The sequence below is a fragment of the Nipponia nippon genome, unplaced genomic scaffold (genome assembly GCF_047370975.1).
Source record: "Nipponia nippon isolate SJK-2023a ecotype South Korea unplaced genomic scaffold, ASM4737097v1 scaffold_1, whole genome shotgun sequence".
NCBI lineage: Eukaryota > Metazoa > Chordata > Aves > Pelecaniformes > Threskiornithidae > Nipponia > Nipponia nippon.
In genome coordinates, this window is record NW_028262290.1 from 118,102,603 (window position 1) to 118,124,114 (window position 21,512).

A 21,512-nucleotide genomic window follows, 5' to 3' on the forward strand; every position below is an offset into this window, starting at 1 on the left:
ATGCTTTAATTAAATACATGACATGATTGCATCATGTATGTTGAGTTCAGAAATCAGGGAATTCGGGAAGTATAATTTATTTCTGCATCGTTAACCCCCACCTTGCCCATCCTATGCCTTTTATTATAAACAGTTAATTAGAATGCTAAAAATAGTTTACTAATATAATCAATAGAGTTCAAGAAATATATAATTTCTGAAGGAATTGTTGCTTGTCATCCTTTGTCTACTTATTAAGACAAGCTGCACAATGATTTCATGGCATATCATCTTCATACCATCCAATGCCTGTTCTTTCTCTCTTTCTTTTCCCAAAGAGGCTGTTTCTTTTTTTTCACTTGCTAGTGTCTCTGTGGTGCTAGCCTAGATATGGAGGTTGTTTTAGTTAAATCTTAATGATATCCAAGTGTCCTCTCTTAAACTTGAAGTTTTACGTAGGCTACTGGGCGGGGGTGGAGGGGGAAGTGGAGTTCATTAACTTCTAATGGAAGAATCAAACCCCTGATTCAACTAGCAGTGAATTAGCCTCTCTAACAAGGAGATTTCAAGGAAATATACATAAAGATCTTGGAACAGTGTCGATATGTACTGAGGGCTATTCCATAGAGTAAGTTTTATTCAATACTTTTATATCTCCCTGTATGACTTTGAAAATTTTTTTCCAAAGTAAGTTTACTTTTTTTTTTAGTTGGCAGACAAAAGTAATTTTGTTTGTTTGGTATAATTAAATCACATTTAAAGAGAAGCGTTACTACTTTTAATAATCAGTTGTCTCTTTCTGAAGTAATCAAAATGATTGAGAGGAATGCAAGAATATTTTTTTGTGTGTATGAATTAGTAGGAATCGATGAAACCCGGAAATATTAGGACAAATTCTGTTACAGATTTTGGAGACTATTTAAATAAGCTAATAAAATATCAATTTCTATGCTGCACATGAAATAATGTTAAATAGTAATACCGCCCTGGAATTTAATATATTTTCTAGCATATGTTTATTTGAAAATATGTGTAATGTGAACGTTATTAAGAATCTGTTACCCATTTTTTTTATGTGCGTGAGATTATTGTGTTTTTTTGATTTAATCATTTGTGCCATTGGCTAAATTTCAGGCGGAAAAAAGGGAGCACCCCAGAGAATGCTGGGTTGTTCCCTCGGCTGCTTACACTGTGCTAATGAGGTGTCTTCGGGAAGGGGTAAGTCTCTTTCATTGTCCTCAATAGAATTTCTCCACTGTAATAACCCTTTAGGCATTGTGTGAGGATTGTAGCCTGCAGCACTGCAGTACCTTGTCAACCAAGTATTGCTCTTGAATTTAAATAATTGTGATAAGACCCTAACCTAAGCAGGAAATCAATGCAAAAATGCGGTGTTGTTCTCTGTACATTCAACATTCATGTATTGCTGCTTGTTTTTTTGGAAATAGGATAGTAAATATAAATTACTGTTAATAAATGTGGAATTTATTGATGCTATGGCTTTCTTTTGAGGAATGTTCTGACGGTTTGTACTGTCCTCTTGCAATTTGATTTTCGTACAGTGTATTTTTGAGCAAGATTTACTTCCTATTTTGAAGTGACTGATGTACAGTTTTTGAAAACTGCATTGTTACCCTACTGGGTTGTTAGCATTCTTCTGAGGCCAAAAAGTAGTAATTAGTTTTATTCTTGTACATGTGCTACGCTGTATTCTTCATTTTTCTTGGTGATGACTTAGCTGTGTTAGAAGAAGGGAAGAAAAACATGCGTATAGTTCCAATTTGTAAAATGAGAAAGAATTGAGTAGAGGGTTGGCATTTACTGTTTATATGAGACCACTTGACTTTATTTTTGCCCAAGGCAAAGCTCAAGGCAGGAAACATGTCGGAGATTGCTGGAGGGGGGAAAGCAAGAGAAATACCTTTTTTTTTTCTTCTTTTTTTGAGATCTTTATTGCCTACAGATTGTGATTAATAGAGGAAGAGTCTAAATGCATTTTAATATCTTCAAACCTTCAAGTGTCCAAGAACACACAACTGTGTGTGTGTATTGTGGACTATTTCCAGCTCATAAATTAGAGTAAGATGTCATTCTAAGGCACATTAGTGAGAAGCTATTTAATTATAAATTTAGTAATGGAAGACTTGCTATTTCTGAATATTCAGCGTAGAGAAAATAAATCAAGACATCCATAAGACACTAATTTATTCCTATTAAAAAAAAAAAATCACTTCTTAGTTCTGAAACATGTCAAAATTTTCTTAATAATTTATCTTGATATATTTTTCTTGAAAAAATAACGCAAAAAAGAAATATATTTCCCATGCAATAGTTTGAATTAAATTTAATTAAGTGCAAATTCAAAGTTATGTCTAGGCTAACCAAGCACAGCTATGTATTTCTACAGTTTCTGTTTCTGAAGATGCTCAAGGTTTGTAATGGAGTTTAAGTGTTCATGCTTGTTTGTGCGAGTACAGTGCAAATGTACTAATACAAATTGCTCTGTCTTGGTTGTAGCAGCCTCAACTTTCCAGAACAGCACCATTTGAAGAATCAAAAATATCCATGAATATGTAAACTACTTCACAACATATGAAAACGGAGAGAGAAACTTACCACACACTATTTTAAGTTTTACAATTTCTTTTGCTACTTTTCCCTCCACTCTTGTAGCAGTCCTCTTCTTATCCTCTGTAACTTTACCAGCCATCCATCTTTCTTGGAAAATAATGTTGCAGCATCTAACACTAGATAGTTAAAATCATATTTTTGTTAGACATCTGTTTGCAAGAGATTTTTTTTTTTTTAAGGAAAGAATATTCAGATATAAAATAAGTTTTTGTGCCAGATGTTTTAGATACAGGGGTGGAGGAAGAATGAACAAAGATGGAAAAACAGAGAGAGAAAGATTTTAAAGTATTCAATTCAATTTATGGTGTCCCTTTTGCATATTTGTTTCAAAACTTATAAAAGTAGGACTACTGCAGTAGATGCATCCAGGATGATAGTGTATCAGCCTCTTCAGTCTATCACATTATTTAGTGAAAAAGTAGACCTCACAATTTTTAGCAGCAAAAGTTACACAAAAAAATTTACTTAATGAATTTTAATGAAAACACCTGTGCGGTGTCATCAAACTGACTTAAAATATAACCAAGAGACATGTTTGAAGCTGTAAGACTATAGAATACTTTAGGATGGAATGGACCTCTGGAAGTCATCTAATCTAACCTCCTGCTCAAAGCAGGTCTAAATAGGGACATGTCTATTTGACTCTTGAATGTCTCTAAGAATGGTGGTCCCACAACCTCTCCAGGCAATGCCAGGACCACTCTCCTAGTAGAAAAGTTTTTCCCTGTATATGATTGGAGTTTCCCACGTTACAACTTGTGACTATTGCCTCTTGTCCTATGGCTGTGCGCCTCTGAGAACGCCTGTCTCCAACTTCTCTTTATCCTTTGATCAGGTAGTTGTAGACAGCAATAAGATAGAATCATAGAATCGTTTAGGTTGGAAAAGACCTTTAAGATCATCAAGTCCGACAGTTAACCTAGTGCTGCCAAGTCCACCACTAAACCATGTCCTTAAGCACTACATCTACCCATTTTTTAAATATCTCCAGGGATGGGGACTCGACCACTTCCCTAGGCAGCCTGTTCCAGTGCCTGACTACCCTTTCGGTGAAGAAGTTTTTCCTAATATCCAACCTAAACCTGCCCTGGTGCAACTTGAGGCCATTTCCTCTTGTCCTATCGCTTGTTACTAGGGAGAAGAAACTGACCCCCCAGATCTTCCCTCAACTTTCTTTTCTCAAGGCTGAACAGCTTTCTCAGCCTTTCCTCATATGTCATATGCTCCAGTCCTCTGACCAACCTGATTTCTTTCTATGATGAGGACATGACTGGCACTGTGGACAGGGGGAGGGCAGTGGATGTTGTGTGACTTGACTTTAGGAAGGCCTTTGACTCACTGTCCCATACTCCCCTCATCACCAAATTGGTGAGATACGGACTGGATAAATGGAAGATAAGCTGGGCAGGAAAATTTGCTCAAGTGATCAGTGATGCAAAGTCCAGCTGGCAGCCAATAACTAGCAGTGTCCCTCATAGATCAATACTTTTTAATGTCTTCAGTAATGACAGAGTGACCAACTGGATTGTATTCTCCAGTTGGATAACACCAAATTGGTGGGGGGAGCCCCATCAATATGCTGGATGTCAGGCTGCTAGTCAGAAGGGCTAGGACAGTGGAGAAATGGGCTGATGGGAACCTCATGAAGTTCAACAAAAGTGGGAGCAAGGGCTTGCTTATGGGTTGGAATAGCCCCCTGCAACAGTACAGGCTCCCTCAGAAGCAGGTCTGCAGAAAGGGACTTGAGGGTACCAATGAAAAGTCGAACGTGAGCAGGCAGCGTGCCTTAGCAGCAAAGGGCTATGGCAACACAAGCTGTATTAGCAAGAGAGTAGCCAGCAGGTTCAGGGAAGTGATTCCCTCTTGTTCAGCACTAATGAGACCACATCTGGAGTACTGTGTTCAGTTTGGGGCTCCCCAGTACAAGAAAGATGCTGACATTGAAGAGTGGGTCCTGCAGGGTGCTACCAAGATGATAACTGGAAGAAAAATCCATAATGTTCAGAATTGCATATATATATATATATATATATATATTGCAATATATATATTGCATATATATATTCAAATATCAGTTTTCTAGTTTACTGACAGAATTGTCTATAGTATAAAAGTGATAGTCTGAATCATACACATTACCACTTCAATTTCTTCTTTGGACATTAGTTTTTTAGTTTACTGACAGAATTGGCTATCATATAAAAGTAATGGTCTGAATCGTATACATTTTCACTTTAATTTGTTCTTTAGATATCAATACTCTAGTTTACTGACAGAATTTTTAATTTTTTTTCCACAAAAGGTATTTAAAATTTTTATTTCTACATGTTCCTTCTTCTCTGTGAAGGCTTTATATTGCAAATTGTTGCCAAATTAAGATTTAATTCTTATAATCATGAATGCTTAGGATGATACAGCTTTACTTCATTAATTTATGTTTGTAGTTTCTTTTTATTCTGTCTTTTTAGATTAAAGGAAGAAGTGTATGGAAGTTGATTTAGAATAATGGTGGAATCCAGTGTTACTTCCTGAATCTTTCAGCTTTTCCAATGTTTCTTTTTCAGTATTATGCTTTTTCTCAAGTGTATGTATCTATACAGAGTATAATATAGAACGATCATAAAATATTTTATCTTAACCTTTAAATGAAATTATGCTATTTTTAGGTAGTATGTTGGTTAGCGCAGTGACTGTATCTTCAGTGCCTCCAAAACTTCTAGTGCACTGTTAAGTTTTTAACAATCGATAAAAATATCCAGTAGATTCAGTTGTTTCAAAAAATGAAGGTAGATTCTTTGATGACTTTGATTTGCATTTTTACTTTTTCACAATTGGAATAGAAAGACTTGATTAAAAGAAGTCCTCTTTTAGCAGTTTACATCTACTTACCCTTCTGGTATTTGCTTTCTCACTCAGGGCTCATTTTCACTAACCATCCATGACTTTAACAGATACATGTGCAAGTGTTCAACATGACTGAAAATTAGGAGCTTTAAGTGCATTTTATAAAACCGGTTGAAATCTAAACCCAGTGGAAGTAGAGTATGTGCTTCTTTTTGATACAGTTCTATTCATAGATTTAGATTTGATGCAGTTCATGATATAGACAGAGGTTAACTATTATATGGAACTGCTTTACTCCTGTCTTGAAGATCTATTTCTGTTCACTAACATAGCTTATGTCCTGGTAACATGACAGGATGACTCTTTTAGTTAAGAGGCCAAATATTAGTTTAGGTCAGGCTTCCCTTCCAGAGAGCTAATTAAGCAGAAAATGGTACAAGTCTTGTTGCTTAGGCAGTGCTCAGGAATAGATCCCAGAGGAGCTGAGATGGACAAACTCAGGTGGCAGCAAATGGAATTACTCTGACAGCCTCATTGAGTTTTTAGAGCACTGTGACGCTACATGACATTTTTCTAGCCAAAGTACCGGGACTATTGGGCACAGGGCATAACTCATCTCAGTGGTGGCTGGAAGGAAATAAAGCACATCTGCAGGACGAAATTTTGTGAAGAAAAGCTGTAATTGCATCTGGAAATTTGTTAACATTCATAATAACTGTTATCTTCTGTATAATGCTTTGATTATGATTTATTAATGGGATTATAGTGCTTTTATTAAGTGTTTCTGCCTGCTTAAAGTCAGTTTGATAAATCCATGTATTTTTACTTTAAGTGTACCAAAAAAAAAAAAAGACTGAAATGCAGAAGTATAATTCACAGGAAAAGATGAAAAATTAATGTTATTTATAAAAAATTTTGAGAAACTTAATTTTGGTAAACATGTATGTGTATTTGTGTATTTAGGTTTTTATAATTGTTCAAAATGATATAATATATGGTAGTAATAAAAACTGTAAAAACAGAGAAGCCTAAATCCTCTTTGGTTTCATGGCTGTAAATCAGAAGGAAGACCACAGAAATCAGTAAGAGTTTTTTTTTTTTTAAAAGAGTGTAACTGGCTTAGATGGGAATTGGCTTTGGTATTTCTTTTAAGTACTTTGAGTAGAGCTGCAGTTCTTTGGGAGAACAGGAAGCATTAGCATGAAAATGATGAATAGCGCTTTTTTTGTAACAGCATTATCCTAGAGTTTCCAAACATTTCTACATCAGTGTCGATATTTTAGAATACCTAAGTCAGTAGAAGGAAGAGTGGATATTGAATATATTTTTAATGAAATATAAGTTCTTCCCTTCTGGAAGGCTTTTGTACTGCTTTCTGAAAGGTTTCATTATCATTGCTCACAGTTGTTGGTGGTTCTGATTGTGAAGATAAATGTCAGAAATCCAAAGGTTAGTAGGATAATGTGGAGATTAGTTTAAGAAAGAAATCAATTAGATATTATGATGAATTATTTGTGAAGCCAGGCTATGAGGTAGACTTGACAAATTAAATTGGTTGTCCTTCTTATATTAAAATTCACTCTTGCTGAACTCAAGAAAGCCATTTAAGACATTGTTGAAAGACCTCAGTTATTCATAGTTAAAGATTCAGATAAGGTGAGGCAATGCAAGCCAAAAAACCACCAGCAATGAATCTTCCAGTTCTGTTAAGGTAAAGCCTCTGCTTTTAAGTGAAAGCAGAGTAAAAAAAAAACCAAAAAACCAAGAGGGAGATACTAAAGAAAGGAGGTGAGGGGGAAAAGAGAGAAAGTAGAAACTCTGTTTTTAAGTGATCTATATTAAGTTAAGCTTCAATTGGAGTCAATAACAGTTTTCTTGAGAAAGAACTGCTGCCACGTGATGTTCATGATGTGCTGATTGCTTGTGATTATTCTGACATGAGGTTTTTTATTCCATGGAGACATTGCAGTAGGAATAGTCTTATGTAGATATTAAAGCTACATGTACAGTGGCTTTCCGGAAATGATTTTGCAGATAAAATATTTGATTAGTATGAAAAATATGAAGGATTCAGAATCCCTTACAGAAATTTAGGAATTGATACAGTACATGGGACCCAATGGTTTATCTTAAACATTGGTCAGGATCGTCTGTTTCAGAAGAGGAAGAGAAGGGACTTATGCAATACCTTGACTTGCAAGAAGGCTTTTTTCTTTATCCCAGGGAGTTGTTGCCTCTTCTGAATAAAGAGTGTTTAATGTAATTGATTTTATTTTTCCTAATGTAACTGTGTATCTCATAATCTTGCTATTCAGAGTGTGTTGTAGTGATGAGTTTTGATACACAGGCATTCATTCATAAAGCACTGATCATGGAACACCTCTAACATAACAAAACCTTTTCATTTTTTTAGTGGCTGTATTTAATTTGGGGTGATTGTTTGGAGCTGAAAGATTTTGTATTAAATTATACTTGCATTAAATTGTCTTTGCAGTCGAAGAGAAAGTGGGGGGGAAGTAGGATCTGTAAACATAACTTTGTCACAAGTTGAGGTTTCCTATGAAATGACTTTGGCAAGAATCAAAATTAAGAAACCACACTAAGACAATGTAAATGGAATAAAACATGGACATAGGCAGTAGTTTAAAAAGAAATCAGACACATTTGCATGAGTTTTTCCTTTCCTTTCCTTCCTGTAGGAAGACCGGGTAGTGAACCATTTGGCAGCAAAGATCATTGAAAATGTTTGCACTACTCTCTCTTGTCATGCACAAGGATTTATTACAGGAGAAATTGGACCTGTCTTGTGGTACCTTTTCACACATTCTACAGTAGATTCTTTGAAGATAACTGCTGTTTCGGTAAGGAATTTCCTTTTGTGATTTAGAAATGTTTTGGGGTTTATTTTGAAAAGGATTCTGAATTGAAACTGAAATGTTTTTGAGCATGTTTTCTGTATGTATGTGTATTTATATTTCAGATTACATTAAAATATATTTAGAAATTTTCTGATATTGAAAAGTGCACATATTACAGTCCAGTGCTTATGAAAAGTCCTTGCGATTAATCGTTTTCTGGAACATATATTTTCTTATGCTGGTGATCATGAGTTATGTTTGAAACGTTTAATCTTTCAAAGAACGAATTAAATTCTTGCAAAATTGAAATTTTCTTGTATGATGCTTTATATGAAACGTGTTTATTCTTCTTATCACAGACTTGCTTAGAAGACATATTTGAAATCATCATGTTACTTTCTATAAAATTGCCAGGGCTAGTCTTTGCCCTGAATTTGTAAGTTAATATAGGATGATAATAAAACAAACAGAACTATGACATTCAAGCAAAAGGTTTGGAACAAAAAGATTTGTGAGGTAGAAAATACTTAGCAGGGCTGGGAGTTTAACCATTTCTCTTGTTGACAAAACAAAAGCCTCACCTGCCAATACAGGTAATATTTTAGAACTGAAGAATAAGTTGACTTATTTTAAATGAAGCGTGATAACTGCATGCTCATTTCCTGACTAGAGCTCAGTCTCGCTAATGAGTTTACTGTTGGCTTCCCAGATGGAAAATGGTAATGCTGCTGCTGCAGCAGTATGCGCTTAGACACATCCAGCAATGAGGTAATAAAAGAGAGAGAATTAAAAATATATCTGAAGTGTGGCTGAAGAGATAAATGGTAGAATAAATTTATAATTTTTAAAAATATATGTATTTATTAAACATTTACATCAATGTGCATTTGTGGCAGAGTCTTGCCTGGGAAATAAACTGCTCAAATACTGGGAAAATGTGTCGACTTTTTAGAACAGTAAACTTATTTACTGAAATACATATTACAGAAGCCTTTGTTCTGTGGCACCTGAAATTCTTTGTAAAAAATTAGTCTTAGAACTTTTACGGGTAGGGGTTTGTCAGTCTCTAAAAATGTGAAATATATGTGTAACCTCTATACAGAGCATTTACAGTTTAAGCCTGCTTGTGTGTCTGGCTGGTAGGCTGCTTTTTCAGAAAGGCTCTTTTTGAGACTTTACCCATTTGGTCTGTGAATTTTATGCTTACATCATGACTGTATATATGGTAAAAGACTGGAGATTAGAGTTAGGATTTCCTTTACTTATTGAGTATTTAAACAAGTCTGCTCAATCCTCTCTCCTATCACTCCTTTTGCCATAAGGGATGTTTTGTATCTTGTGCTTTCAGTTCTTGTCAATCATTAGACTGGGCAGTTGTTACTTGTTTCCTACTAGATCGTAGCTCTTTATTTTTATTTCTTTCAACTTGTCCTGAGGTTTTCCTCCTGTTTCTCTGCTATCCACTTGGAGAACTTTTCTTCAGCTTTTACCATTCCCTTGACTCCTACACCAGACTTCCAGAGGTGCTGGACTTGTAGGGGCCAGTAGGACAGTTATGCCTGTTTTGTGTACACCACAGTGAGCAGCATATCCCAGAGAAACAGTCTATCTGAACTACATTGAGACATTAAGCAAAGAAAGATCACCAGAGGAAATGTCAGTGGGCTTTTTTTTTTTTTTTTTTTTAACCCTCTTGAAAAGTCAGTTTCTTCTGGACAATATAGCATGTCTGAGGTAGGCAAGAGCTTTTTTATCCGCTCAGTAAGATGCAGAAGTTACACTTCTGTTCTCAAGAATACACTTGTTATCAGTGCAGACTCACTACAGCTTTTTGTAGCAGTGGGCTCAGGGGTCAGTATCATTAGTGCCATATAGTTTGCACACTTTGCCCTTAGATGAGGTTTCTAGTGACTATGAGAAGAGAGGGTTGTTGTTTGTCCCTCTCTATCTTCAGCCTTTTTTGAAATCCTAGATCATTTGATCCTCCCGAGGCTGTAAGGTTGAGGTGAGCCACTGAGAAATCTTTTCTTTGTCATAGTATTTATGCTATGGGTAGCTAGCCTCTCTTAAACACTACTGGAGTTGCCTCTTTTCCATAGCATCTGATGAGAAGAAAATCTTCATGCATCTTATCTGGAAGGTAGGAAAAGGTGTTTCAGAGAAAGCTAAAATCTGAAGAGCTTGTTGTAGCCTAGTTTACTCCTCCTTTTTTTTTTTTTTTTTTTTCTTTTTGTGTCCATTGACAGCTACCACTACTTACTAGTCAATGAGGCTTTTTAAATTGCTCAGTTCTGTCAAACAGTGCTGACATTTGTATGGTCTCTTCCAAGTGGGGAGACTGAAAGTATCATAGATTTTGACTTCCTCAGTTCCTTCACCTCTTGTCACTGCAGCTGTGATACAGCAACCTGATCTCTATGGGCTTCTTGCTCAACCAGAGATATTAAATGCAGTGACATGTATAGTAGGTTACCATTTTTTTGCCCCATCCTTGGAAACATTCAAGGCCAGGCTGGATGGGGCTCTGAGCAACCTGATCTAGTTGAAGATGTCCCTGCCAGTTGCAGGGGGGTTGGACTAGATGACCTTTAAAGGTCCCTTCCATCCCAAAGCATTCTGTGATTCTATGATATTTATACTGTAGTTCGAAATTGCATCTGGCAGTCCTGGGTTTGCACTTGTAAGACTTGCAATGATATTGTTCTGGCCAAGCTCTTACCCCCGATTTTTTTTTTTTTCTTCCCTTTATAATGCAAATTCAAAGACTTAGTTGTCAAAGCTTATCAGTCCTCAAGAACTACTCTAGAAGCCCTCTTATAGATGGCATCTGTTAGGACAAAGCAGTGTGTTTTAGGAGGTCATGATAGCTGCAATTACCAGAATTCCCTAGAGAAACTCAGCTGATTTGTGGGACATCCTTTCAATGGTAGTTGCCAATCTGAGTATGAAAGATGCCTTTTTATCATTCTATTAACTATTCTCTGTCAAAGTTCCTTAGTAGTGCATGCTTTAGTGTCGAGGCCAGCATTTTGAAGAGATCACCAAGTTGTGTGTGCACAGAGTTTTGCTGAGGCAAAAATTTCTTCAACATCTTATGCAAGTCTGCGGTGTAAATGTACATATGGACAACATAAGCAAAAATAGCTAAACCCTGTTCCCATCTAACATTATTTTCCTGTGAAGGCAGTAGGCTTACTGGAGATCACACCTTTCCCTTGGGTAGCTGCTGAGGTTTTAGTCATGCTGGAGGTAGGGCTGGTTCCAGACTAACATATTGGAGAGCTTTGAGTGAAAGCAGCAGTGGGGGGAACTGCCTGAGTAAGAGACATTCAGTCTTCTACATCCTTTGTCCAACTGTTTTGTTTCTTGTTTTTCTGGTCTTCATGGAAATTATTGCTATCCATGTAGCTGATTCCATCTCCTTCTTCCAGACAGATCACTGCACACAAGTGTGCTTGGGTCTGAATGTGTTCCTGGATTTTCACCTACACTGTTCTGGGGATTGTGTCCTTTATCAAAAGTCTGAGGTTTAGTTACTTTAACCACATATGAAGTGAATTGGAGAAGGAAGCTTCTAAAGTAGGATACACTAAGGTGGTACTCTAATCCTTTTGCTGCTTTTTAGTGAAACACTGAAGTAACAAGAGGGTGAACTTATTTGTTGGATGTATTGCTCAATGCCTGATATAAATGATGGTTATATATTAATACTGCTGGGGTATTTGGGTGTATAATCTTAACTTTAGAAAAAAATAACCAATCAATATTGAAATCTAGCACAGACAGATCTTTTACCAGCTGAAGTTTATAGAGATTTCAGTAACATACTAATTTTTAAAGTAAAATACTAAGGTATTCTCCAGCTGTATCATACTGTACAATTTCTACGTTCATTAAATTGTTGCTATAGATATGTAGGCATTTTTATTTTGCATGACCACATAAATTGAGATCATTCATGTGCTATTGTATTTTATTATGCAGTCATTCTTGCCTTGTTTGAATGTATCCTGAAGAATTTATTCTTGACTGACATCTATATTCACATGTAAAAATACATTTCTGTTAAGATATACATGTGTCATATCTTTACCTAGAGCTAGAAAGCTGTCTGCAAAGTATAACAGTAGAAAGGCACTATGGAATTTTACTTATGATTTTTTTCAATCAATAATAAAAATATATCAAGAAGATTCTCTATCTTCAGTCTCTAGAGTCAAGAAATGACACTTTACCTTGTCCTGCCTGTCAGAGGTGGCAAACGGGGATTGTGTCTCAGTATTTTTGCTCACTTTGGAGTCCAACATGCCTCGGGTAAATATCACAGATATTGCCTGTAGGAAAGCTATATCTTTTTATCATTTTGCTAGACTCAGAGAAGAAATAATTCTGTAACATGTCAAAGTGACATTCTGACAAGCTCAGCAGCAGGAAGAATATTTTCTTTCCAGTATACTGAAAGTTTTTAAGATGCTTTTAAAAATAATTTTTAATTTTGTTTCTAAGAGATGGTTTTTTCTGCTGGAGGAGGAGTAACAAAACATAAGCCACTTAAGCGGAAACTAATTTGGGAAAGCTCAACACAGTCTTTTGGGGTTTATTTTTGTTTATGTGTTTTTTTTTTTTTCTTAAATAATTGGTGCTGAATAGTTTCTTTTGGAGACTTGAGTATTGCAGATACATTAATGCATTCATTCTCAAACTTGAGAGAGTCATGGAGTACATCCTGAAAGGGTGAATGTTATCGAGCCACCGCATGGCATGTAAGACCAGAAGCCAATGGACAGGGTACGAATGATCATAGAGTCATAGAATATCTCAAGTTGGAAGGGACCAATAAGGATCATGATGCTAGGGGTGGAGCTGCTGGCAGGAAAGGTGCTGGTTAAGGCTGTGCAGAGAGCAAGGACGGAGACGCCAATCTCAGGAGAGGCTCTGCCAATGCCTTACTCTCTCTGTGATCATTTCCTGTTCCAAGACCGCTGCTGAGAGATGATGGTGTGAGCTCTACTCTTACCTCTTCTCATCATTGGTTCCCAATTCCTGCTCCACCACCTTTTGACCTATCTCCATCTATTCTCTCCAGATACTGGATCTACTGAAGTGATTTAGGATACTTAGTCTTCTGTCCCCCATTAAACTCTATCCTCTGCTTTTCTGCTGAAGTGTTGGTTTCACTCGTACAGCAGAGTGCTCTCTGACATCCAAGCTAGGGAGTTTAAAGCTTCTCCCTTGGCTGTTGGTGGGCTGGAGCTTTCCTGCTGTCTCCAAAGCTGCAATATGATCCTAGAAGACAGCCACGTCTTTCCTACCAGATTTTCCTGGAGGTCATCTGGTGGCCTGTGGCTATGGTCACCCTTGTTTGACAAGGTCTGTAGCAGACAGCTAAGGCATTGGCACGTCTGCATGCACCACATTAGCACACCAAGTTAGCTCCATGTTGCTTTGACACGGTCTGTCCCTAGGTCCCAGCAGTGCACTGATAATATGACCCTCAAGGATATGTTTAGTGAATGCGCATACCTCCTGCCCGCTCATTTTGAGAACTCAGAGTGGAGGTGAAGGGCTGGATTTTATCCTTGGAGAAATAGACCGTGCTGTATTAAGAAACTGAGATTGAGTGTCTGTGTTGTAAAAGGAGGGGGGGGAAGAAGAAAAATAAAAGGCTGCAATCGATACGGTTCCTGGACCAGAAAGGACAAGGAAGAACAGGAGCAGAGTAGATGAACGGCATCAATAAAATGTCTGTTTAAAAATCATAAGTTCTTGATTTATTGTCTTTTATGCCTTCTTTTTTTTTTTTTAGTGTGTTTTGAGTAATGTTTCTAAGGGCACTGGTGAACTGGACAGTTTCTGAGGTTCTTACATGGAAAGCTTTTCTCTGCTGATAGTATTCTGTGGGTGTAATTGACTACAGTCTCTCTTAAATGAGACCTCACTATTGAATGCACACCAAGTAAGCAGCAATTTCTAAATATAGCTGGTCTGAAAAGCGCAAAGAAGTGGTAATATTGCCTACTTTTCACAGAAGAAAGTCGCCTTCAAAGTTTTTCCCTAAAACCAATTTAGATTTTCACGTGAATCAAATGATTGACATAATCTGTCTTCCTATCCAAACACTACATGAAAGCCAAGGAAAATGAAATTTTAAATGTCTAAAGAGTCTTATTTTCTTTAGCTGGAGAGAATTAAGTATTTTGAAGGTTGCATTTCCAGAGGTATCAAAAGGAAAAGCTGTGTTAACTTTGGTCATTTGGTAACATTTGTTATGAAATAGCTAAGTTAGTATACACTGAACAGATTTGTGCTCCCTTCACTAGAGTAGTCAATATCTGCATTTTCTGTTAGAATTGTTTTAATCACTGATATTTGTAAATCAACCATCTGGAGAATAGTTTGCATGTTTACTATACTAAATACTGCTCCTTAACAAGTATTTAGATCTAAAGTAGTATCTAGATCTAAAGATAGACTTTAGATAGTGAACTACTACATAGCAGATTATGGTCCATGAGCACAGAGAGAGAGAAGAAAGATGCCCACCTTATGGGTGACCGGAATTTCTGTGGTGTGTGCCATCTCTATATTTTCTGCTGCCTGTGCTCCTTTCTAGTACAGTGTTATCTGATGCTATCTACATTCTGTGCTGATAAAAGAGTCAAGCATGGACTATGCTGCTCCATCATTATTGTTCTCTAGAGGGAAAGAGTAATGTGACTCTGGTGTACCAAATATTTCAGTTTTAGCTGCATGGTGTGTATAGCAATACATTTAGAAGAATTCCAGGTCTCTAAAAATAAGTAGCCTTTTCCCCTAATATTTGTTTTATGACTGAAACTGTATGGATTCTCTACATTCCTAAACTATTGGAAAAGTCACCACCTGTTTTTATTCTCCATTATTTTTCTTGAGATGATAATCCCATGAAATAACAATAGTTGTCTTTTTTTTTTTCCCACTTTTGTAGGCTTTATGCAGAATTACTCGTTACTCACCCAATGCTTTCCAGAGTGTCATTGAAAAAGTGGGATTAACAGCCGTACTAAATTCCTTGGCAAATGGAATATGCAAAATTCAGCAGTACATGCTCACCATGTTTTCGGCAATGTTGTCATGTGGGATTCATCTACAGAGGCTGATTCAAGAAAAGGTTTGATTTCAGATTAAGCATGGAATTTCACTAATGGAAAGTTAAAGTTGGCTCTGGTAGTGTTTTTGTGTTTTCAAAATGCTTAACTCGGTATCACTCAGTATCAGTATCACTTAACATATCTGAATAGCAGGAAATGAGGAATGTGTTTATTTTATATTTTTATTTGCTTAAAATCTAAATAACAAGGTGTATAGTTTTTCTTTCTCTCTCGCAGATCTTCAAGAGCTGGTACTAATGGTTATATAGATTGCTACTGCAGCTAGAATTCAATCAATTCAGAAAACTCTAGCCTGACCATAACTGATAATGGCCCTAAGGAAAAACAATAAGGAATGCATGAGGACAACTATTTGACATAGCTCTCTTAGACATTTAAAAGAGAAAATAATGAGTGTCCTGATTGAATCTAAAGCTGTACTTTATGCTCTGTTTAAAGGACCTTAGGCCAATTTGTAAGTGAAATGTTGTCTTGCAGAAATTAGCATTTTAATAACTTAGAGTTTTCTTTTTAGTGTCACGGAATAAAACCACTGGTTCTGATTTATGTGTAATATAATTTTTGGAAGAGATGATTAAAAGCTTTCTATTTTGATCACCAAATTATTCCGTGTTTAGAGAAATAGTGTTTATTTTTTTGGCAGTACATCTGCACAACTTAAACAAAAGTAATCCCCCTCTGCTTGGAAAGGATAAAAATCACAAAGAAAATAGGAACTCTAGCTCATGTGTTCATCAGGTACTCTGTTGTAATATATGCTGTAACCTGGAGTCATCGTGACCATAACAATCTATTAGGCTTTAGTTGAGAGAGATTAATTTGGTTTCTATACACATTGTTTCAACAACAATGTTTAAATTAAAAAATAATCTACTGTTTTCCACCCATCTCTTCTTGCAGCCTGAAATCGCTCATTCTCTTCCTAAAAGTACTTTCTGTACCTTGTCAGAATTGCCAATGTGTTTTTGTAAATGTGTGTCAGCTGGCCTTAAGCTTTCCACAGATTCAACTACTACAGCAGTAACAGGTGGCAAATTGTCCCATAATGTCGCAGTTTGTAATAGTGCACATTACTGTGAGTTGGTGGTATAGTTAGAGAACTATGTTCAAAAATATGCACTTGAACATTCAGCGAAAGAATGCAATGTGTAACAATCATATGGCTACAGCATGATGTTTTCTGTGAAGAATTTCTCATTTATCGAGGACTTGCATTGCTAAAAGGACTCCCTTTCTGATACTGCAGTTCTTATGAACTATTTTAATCAAATTTTTGATGTTATAATCAACTCTGAAATTCTCCAACTAGTTATAGGAAAACAAAGTATTTTGTTGGCATGCAGTACAGCAATGGCTGAATCTTGGTGGGTTTAAAATTGCTGCTTAATCATTAATGGATTGTCATAGGGGTTTTGTGAGCAAGTTTTGCAGATTAGAAAATTGAAATATAGACAAATATAGACATTCTTTTAACAGCATATATCAAACCAATGATAGAAGTGTAAATAATACCCAAAGTTGTAACTGAAAAAACATTGTGCTTTAAAAACTGTTAAAGAGGGTCTAGTTCTACTGCATGTGCCCACATTTGGTAACTGTATCTGCCTTACAGCTCAGATAAATCTGTATCTCATACAATGTCTATTTTGCTCAAATTAGATTGTAGGATTTTGGAAGCAGAAACTAGATTTCTATTTTTAGATCCTATTCAAGAAAAATATAATCCTGCTCCTGAATTGAACTGCTAGGTACTGTCACATTACATGGAGTAATAATATTTTATTGCTGAAAACTGAATTTAATAATCCATGCAATTTTCAGTATTCCATGAGCATGACACACAAGTCCACTTTAAGGAGAGAAGAGGAAAGGAAAAACAAGTGGGTCGTGTTGGCCTACAAAGTATTTTGCCTTCTGTAGAATTCTTGTATACTGTAGCTTAAGAGGCAGAAGGACCTCAGTGTTATACAGAAGGTAGTGACAAGGTTGTGACTATCTTTTTAATACAGCTGCAAACCAACATATTAAAAGATGCTTAAAGATATAAATTCAAGATGGAGATAATTTAGCTTTGTATGCGTTATCTGGAAACTCCTCTAGCTTACAAGACTTAAGGCTGCCCGTGTTTTCCACTCCCTTCAAGAGCACTGATAAAACCAGTTACAAAATAAAAGCCAAAAGACAAAGTAGAAAAGCAGTTCTGTGGTCATCTACACTTCAGAGAACTACAATAACTAAAAGGACTGGTTTTTGTCCCTCTCTGATACAAAGCCTCTCTATTTTAGTTTCTTGTCTTGGAAACAAAAAAAGTTGAAATTATGTTTTTAAAATAAAGTGTCGAAAAAGAACTCAAAAGCAAAGATCTTTGACACACTGTAGCAGTAGATAAAAAAAATATTGCTAATTCCTTTCATCTGGCTATCAAGATTCACCTTTGAATGAGTGAAAACCAGTCATACAACTTTTTGAATGCAGTTTGATTCTTCCAGAGGTCAGATAATGGGGTGAGGCTTTTTTTATTTGTTTGTTTTTTCTCAAATACTAGTAAGTAAAATTATTCAGATAGTGATGGCAATACGTTGTCACAAGTGCATTGTTTCATCGCTTCCCTGCACTACTGGCTATAGCATATTTTTATCTCGGTCATATCCAATTATGGCACTGAAAAAAGCAGTATAAATGCGTTATAAATGGTGTCCTCATATTTCAGTTACCTTTTTCAGTTCTTTGTCTTTTACCTGAATGTGGACAAGTAGCTACATCTGATGTTGATGGTTTTGCCAGTATCAGTATGAATGAATAAAAAGATATAACTGTCTTTAACAAAGTCTTTGTAACCCTTAACTTATAATAATAAGGAGGCATTTGCAATGCATAGAAAGAGAATTTGAAAATACACAACAAGACAACAAATGATTGCTATCACAAGTTCAGTTCTTGTGTAGTGAAATAGTAGTCTGAGTTTTTTTCCCTTGTGTAGCCAGTTCAAAAACATCATTGCTTTTTGTGATTTGTTTTAAACTTGCTTTGCAATATTACTGAGAGTATCCAATATAAAATCACGATCTTGTTGACGTTGACAGTGCGTTCACTTGCAATGAAAAGAGCGTCCTTACCCTGCAGAGTCTCCATGGTTACATCAAACAGTTGCAGGGGAGGGAAGAATAATATAATAGTGAAACGATTAATAATTCATGTCTTAGATGGTATTTCAGCAAATTTTGGCTTTTCTGATATATTGAGTTCTGCAGGTCAGCAAAGATGTGCTTCAGATTTTCTTTGGATAAACTGTTGCTGTTTTGCAGTCCTCAGACCAGCCAGAAAAGCAAATTCCAAAATGTCACATTTATTTCTTAAGCCAGATTATTAGAACATTCCCAGATAAGTCTGATGTAACTGATTTTGACGGACAACGTTGTCTTAACCCATGGTAACCCCCACATGTAACATTGAAATATTCTTGCTTTCCAGAGCGTGAGGGCTGAAAATAGTCAGATGTGCTTTGGCTTATAGTTGCTTGTGTCTTTGTCATGGTGTTCCTGTGCTTGGTCTAGCAAGTCCATTTATGTTAGCAGGCAGTGTTGCATTATATATACTCTTTCATTAAGTCTGAGGCTTTATGGGGTTTCTTAACATAAAAACTTTTCTTGGTTGTTTTGAGTAATTTCATAAAAAAACCCCCAAAACCCCACAAAACCCTACTTCATTAAAATATCAATCTTTGCTTTTAGTAGGTTGTCATTTAAGAACTTTACCGCTGCAGGTTCGTACTGGAGGAGCTGCAAGTCATGCTCCATGAGCTGTTGAAGTATTTAAAGCAGTTAACTTCACATAGCTTATGCTTATTAACCACAAGATTGAGGAACTCTTCTGTTTATGAAGTAAATTACAGAAATACAAGAAAAGTTCTCGAATAATTAATAACACTTTGTTTTTCTGGGATTTCTGTAGTTACTGTCTATGCTGACTGCTTTTGAAGACAATGTTAAAATGGTATCAGAGTAGAATCTGATGGTTTGTTGGCCATCTCTTACACTCCTGTTCTTTTTCCAGTCTCTGTAAAGAGGTATAGTTAATTGTTGCAAAGACTGTCTCTAATAAATTACATTCAGTGTTGATTTTCAGTTTTATGACAATGAAGTTGCCTTTCAGTTATTCTGTCAGCAAAAGAGGGAATTTGAATACTTGGTATGTTAAATGTGCATCACAGAGCAGGATTTTAAACTTTGTACGCAACGTGCAGGCACACACTACGCACCTCTTTATGCTGTAGTGTCACTCCCTTGAGAATCTAGCTCAAATGTTTGAAGGTAGTTTCTGTTTATGAGGCCATTTGTGCTCAGTGTAATTCTTGGATAGAGACAATTGACTCAGTTTCTAAATTCTGGCTCAGTTTTTAATTCAGAGAGAGAGAGAGAGATTTGAAGTAGGGTTTGTGTTTTCAGAACAAGGCATTCTGATCAAGAGCTTATCCAAAAATACCATTGCTGCTGCCAGCAAGGTCATCTCTGAAGATGGATTTTTTTTTTTTTTGGTACCAAATAGCCCAATTGGTCTTTGTAGAAGAAGAGTACAGATGAGTAGCAGATATTTTTATTCCTCAGAGGTAGAGGATACTCCGTATGTTTTTTGTCATCTTTTTTTTTTTTTTTCTTTTTTTCTCCTTTGGTTCTTCAGGAGTTACAACATATTGTTGGACAGGGCATAAATGATCCTCATCTTACGCTTTTTACAACTCATAATACCTAATTCTGCTATTCATAATACAAGAGCTCTTTTTTTCCTTCCGCTGATTCTCAGCTTTATTCCCTTGGAAGCTGAGGCAGTACACATGAATTTCACATCTTTCCACATGTCAGGCCACATTCCGGAAACTAGAGAAGAAAATCCTTTCAATATACAGGGCAAAATAGAGAGAGAGAGAAAAGGAGAAAGCTGTGATTTCAGAATCCAGTCAGCTAACCATTGTTAAACTTTTGAAGGGAAGTATTTTCTGGTTATTCTTTATTTCTCACTATCCTTTTAAAACTTTTAAAATTATTCTTTCATTTGGATTTACAGGAAGGAAGGAGTTAGCAAGGATCTTAGCATCTTATACATTGACTTTATCATGGGAATGGAGAGTGGTCAGTGGATTAGGAAAGTCATGGCTCCTTAATGTTTGTGGTTTATGCTTTTTCTTTCTTTCCAAGTCCTAATTTGGGTTGTTCCTTGAAAAGGTGTACTTCACTTCATGAATCCAAAATAAAATTAGTTTAGACAAGTACAGTCAGAGAAGGTAGAAACAGTTTTGCCATCTATTTGGAGCATCTGTTGTATAATTTAGGGTCTGATGTAGACATGATTCTGTCCAACAAATGTGTTGTTTTTAATCTTCCTGCATATATGGGAATTAATAGGTAAACATTTAATCATATTTGTTCTGAAATATTTATGTATTCTGAAAATCCTTCAGTCTCCTTTTAAAATAAATATATTAAGATATCGTATGTTTATCCTTAAGGTAAGACATTTTAAAATATAAATTCTGTCATATTTTATAGTTCATTTTGTACCATTTTGGACATAGTACACTAGATAGTGTTTACTTGTTGCAGCTCTTGAGAAGATGTACAAAGCAGCTTTGCACTGGGCCGGTCTGTCTTGGACAGAATTAATTTGGTAGTGTTTTATGGCTTTTTTATTTTTTTTATTCTTTTTGCTATGAGTGACATGAAAAGTACTGTACTATTGCACGTGAAAATGAGCAAATTTTGAATGTATGCAGTGTTAAAATACAGTGCAAGTAACCTTTTTCCATAAAATAATATTAATGTATTTGTGTTTATTTCCACCAAGGATTTTGTGACTACAATTACTCGTTTACTTGAAAGTCCTTCAACTTTTATTCGAGCAAAAGCCTTTCTCGTCCTGCTACAAGTTTTAATTAATAACAGGGAGATGTTGCTACTGAGTTGTCAAGCAAGGTAAGGTGGTGGATATTCTTTGACTTACACCGTTGAATTCCTATTGGTATATTTAGTTAAATCTCTCCACTTCTGTGACAGAA

The 21,512-nt window shown here is 36.0% G+C and overlaps 1 protein-coding gene across 7 annotated transcripts in view; it reads left to right on the forward strand.

The window, feature by feature from the left end:
• The window catches only part of ULK4 (unc-51 like kinase 4), a 249,023-nt gene that overhangs the window by 52,460 nt on the left and 175,051 nt on the right, over positions 1 to 21,512 (forward strand). For all 7 annotated transcript variants that reach the window (XR_015705322.1, XM_087757950.1, XM_087759450.1 and 4 more), the window contains exons 20-23: positions 1,114 to 1,197; positions 8,154 to 8,315; positions 15,280 to 15,462; positions 21,302 to 21,429. Coding sequence is in view for 6 of the 7 variants with exons in the window: in XM_087757950.1 (XP_087614076.1) it covers positions 1,114 to 1,197; positions 8,154 to 8,315; positions 15,280 to 15,462; positions 21,302 to 21,429 (557 nt within the window). In the remaining variant the exon portion in view is untranslated. The remainder of the gene's footprint in view (positions 1 to 1,113; positions 1,198 to 8,153; positions 8,316 to 15,279; positions 15,463 to 21,301; positions 21,430 to 21,512) is intronic.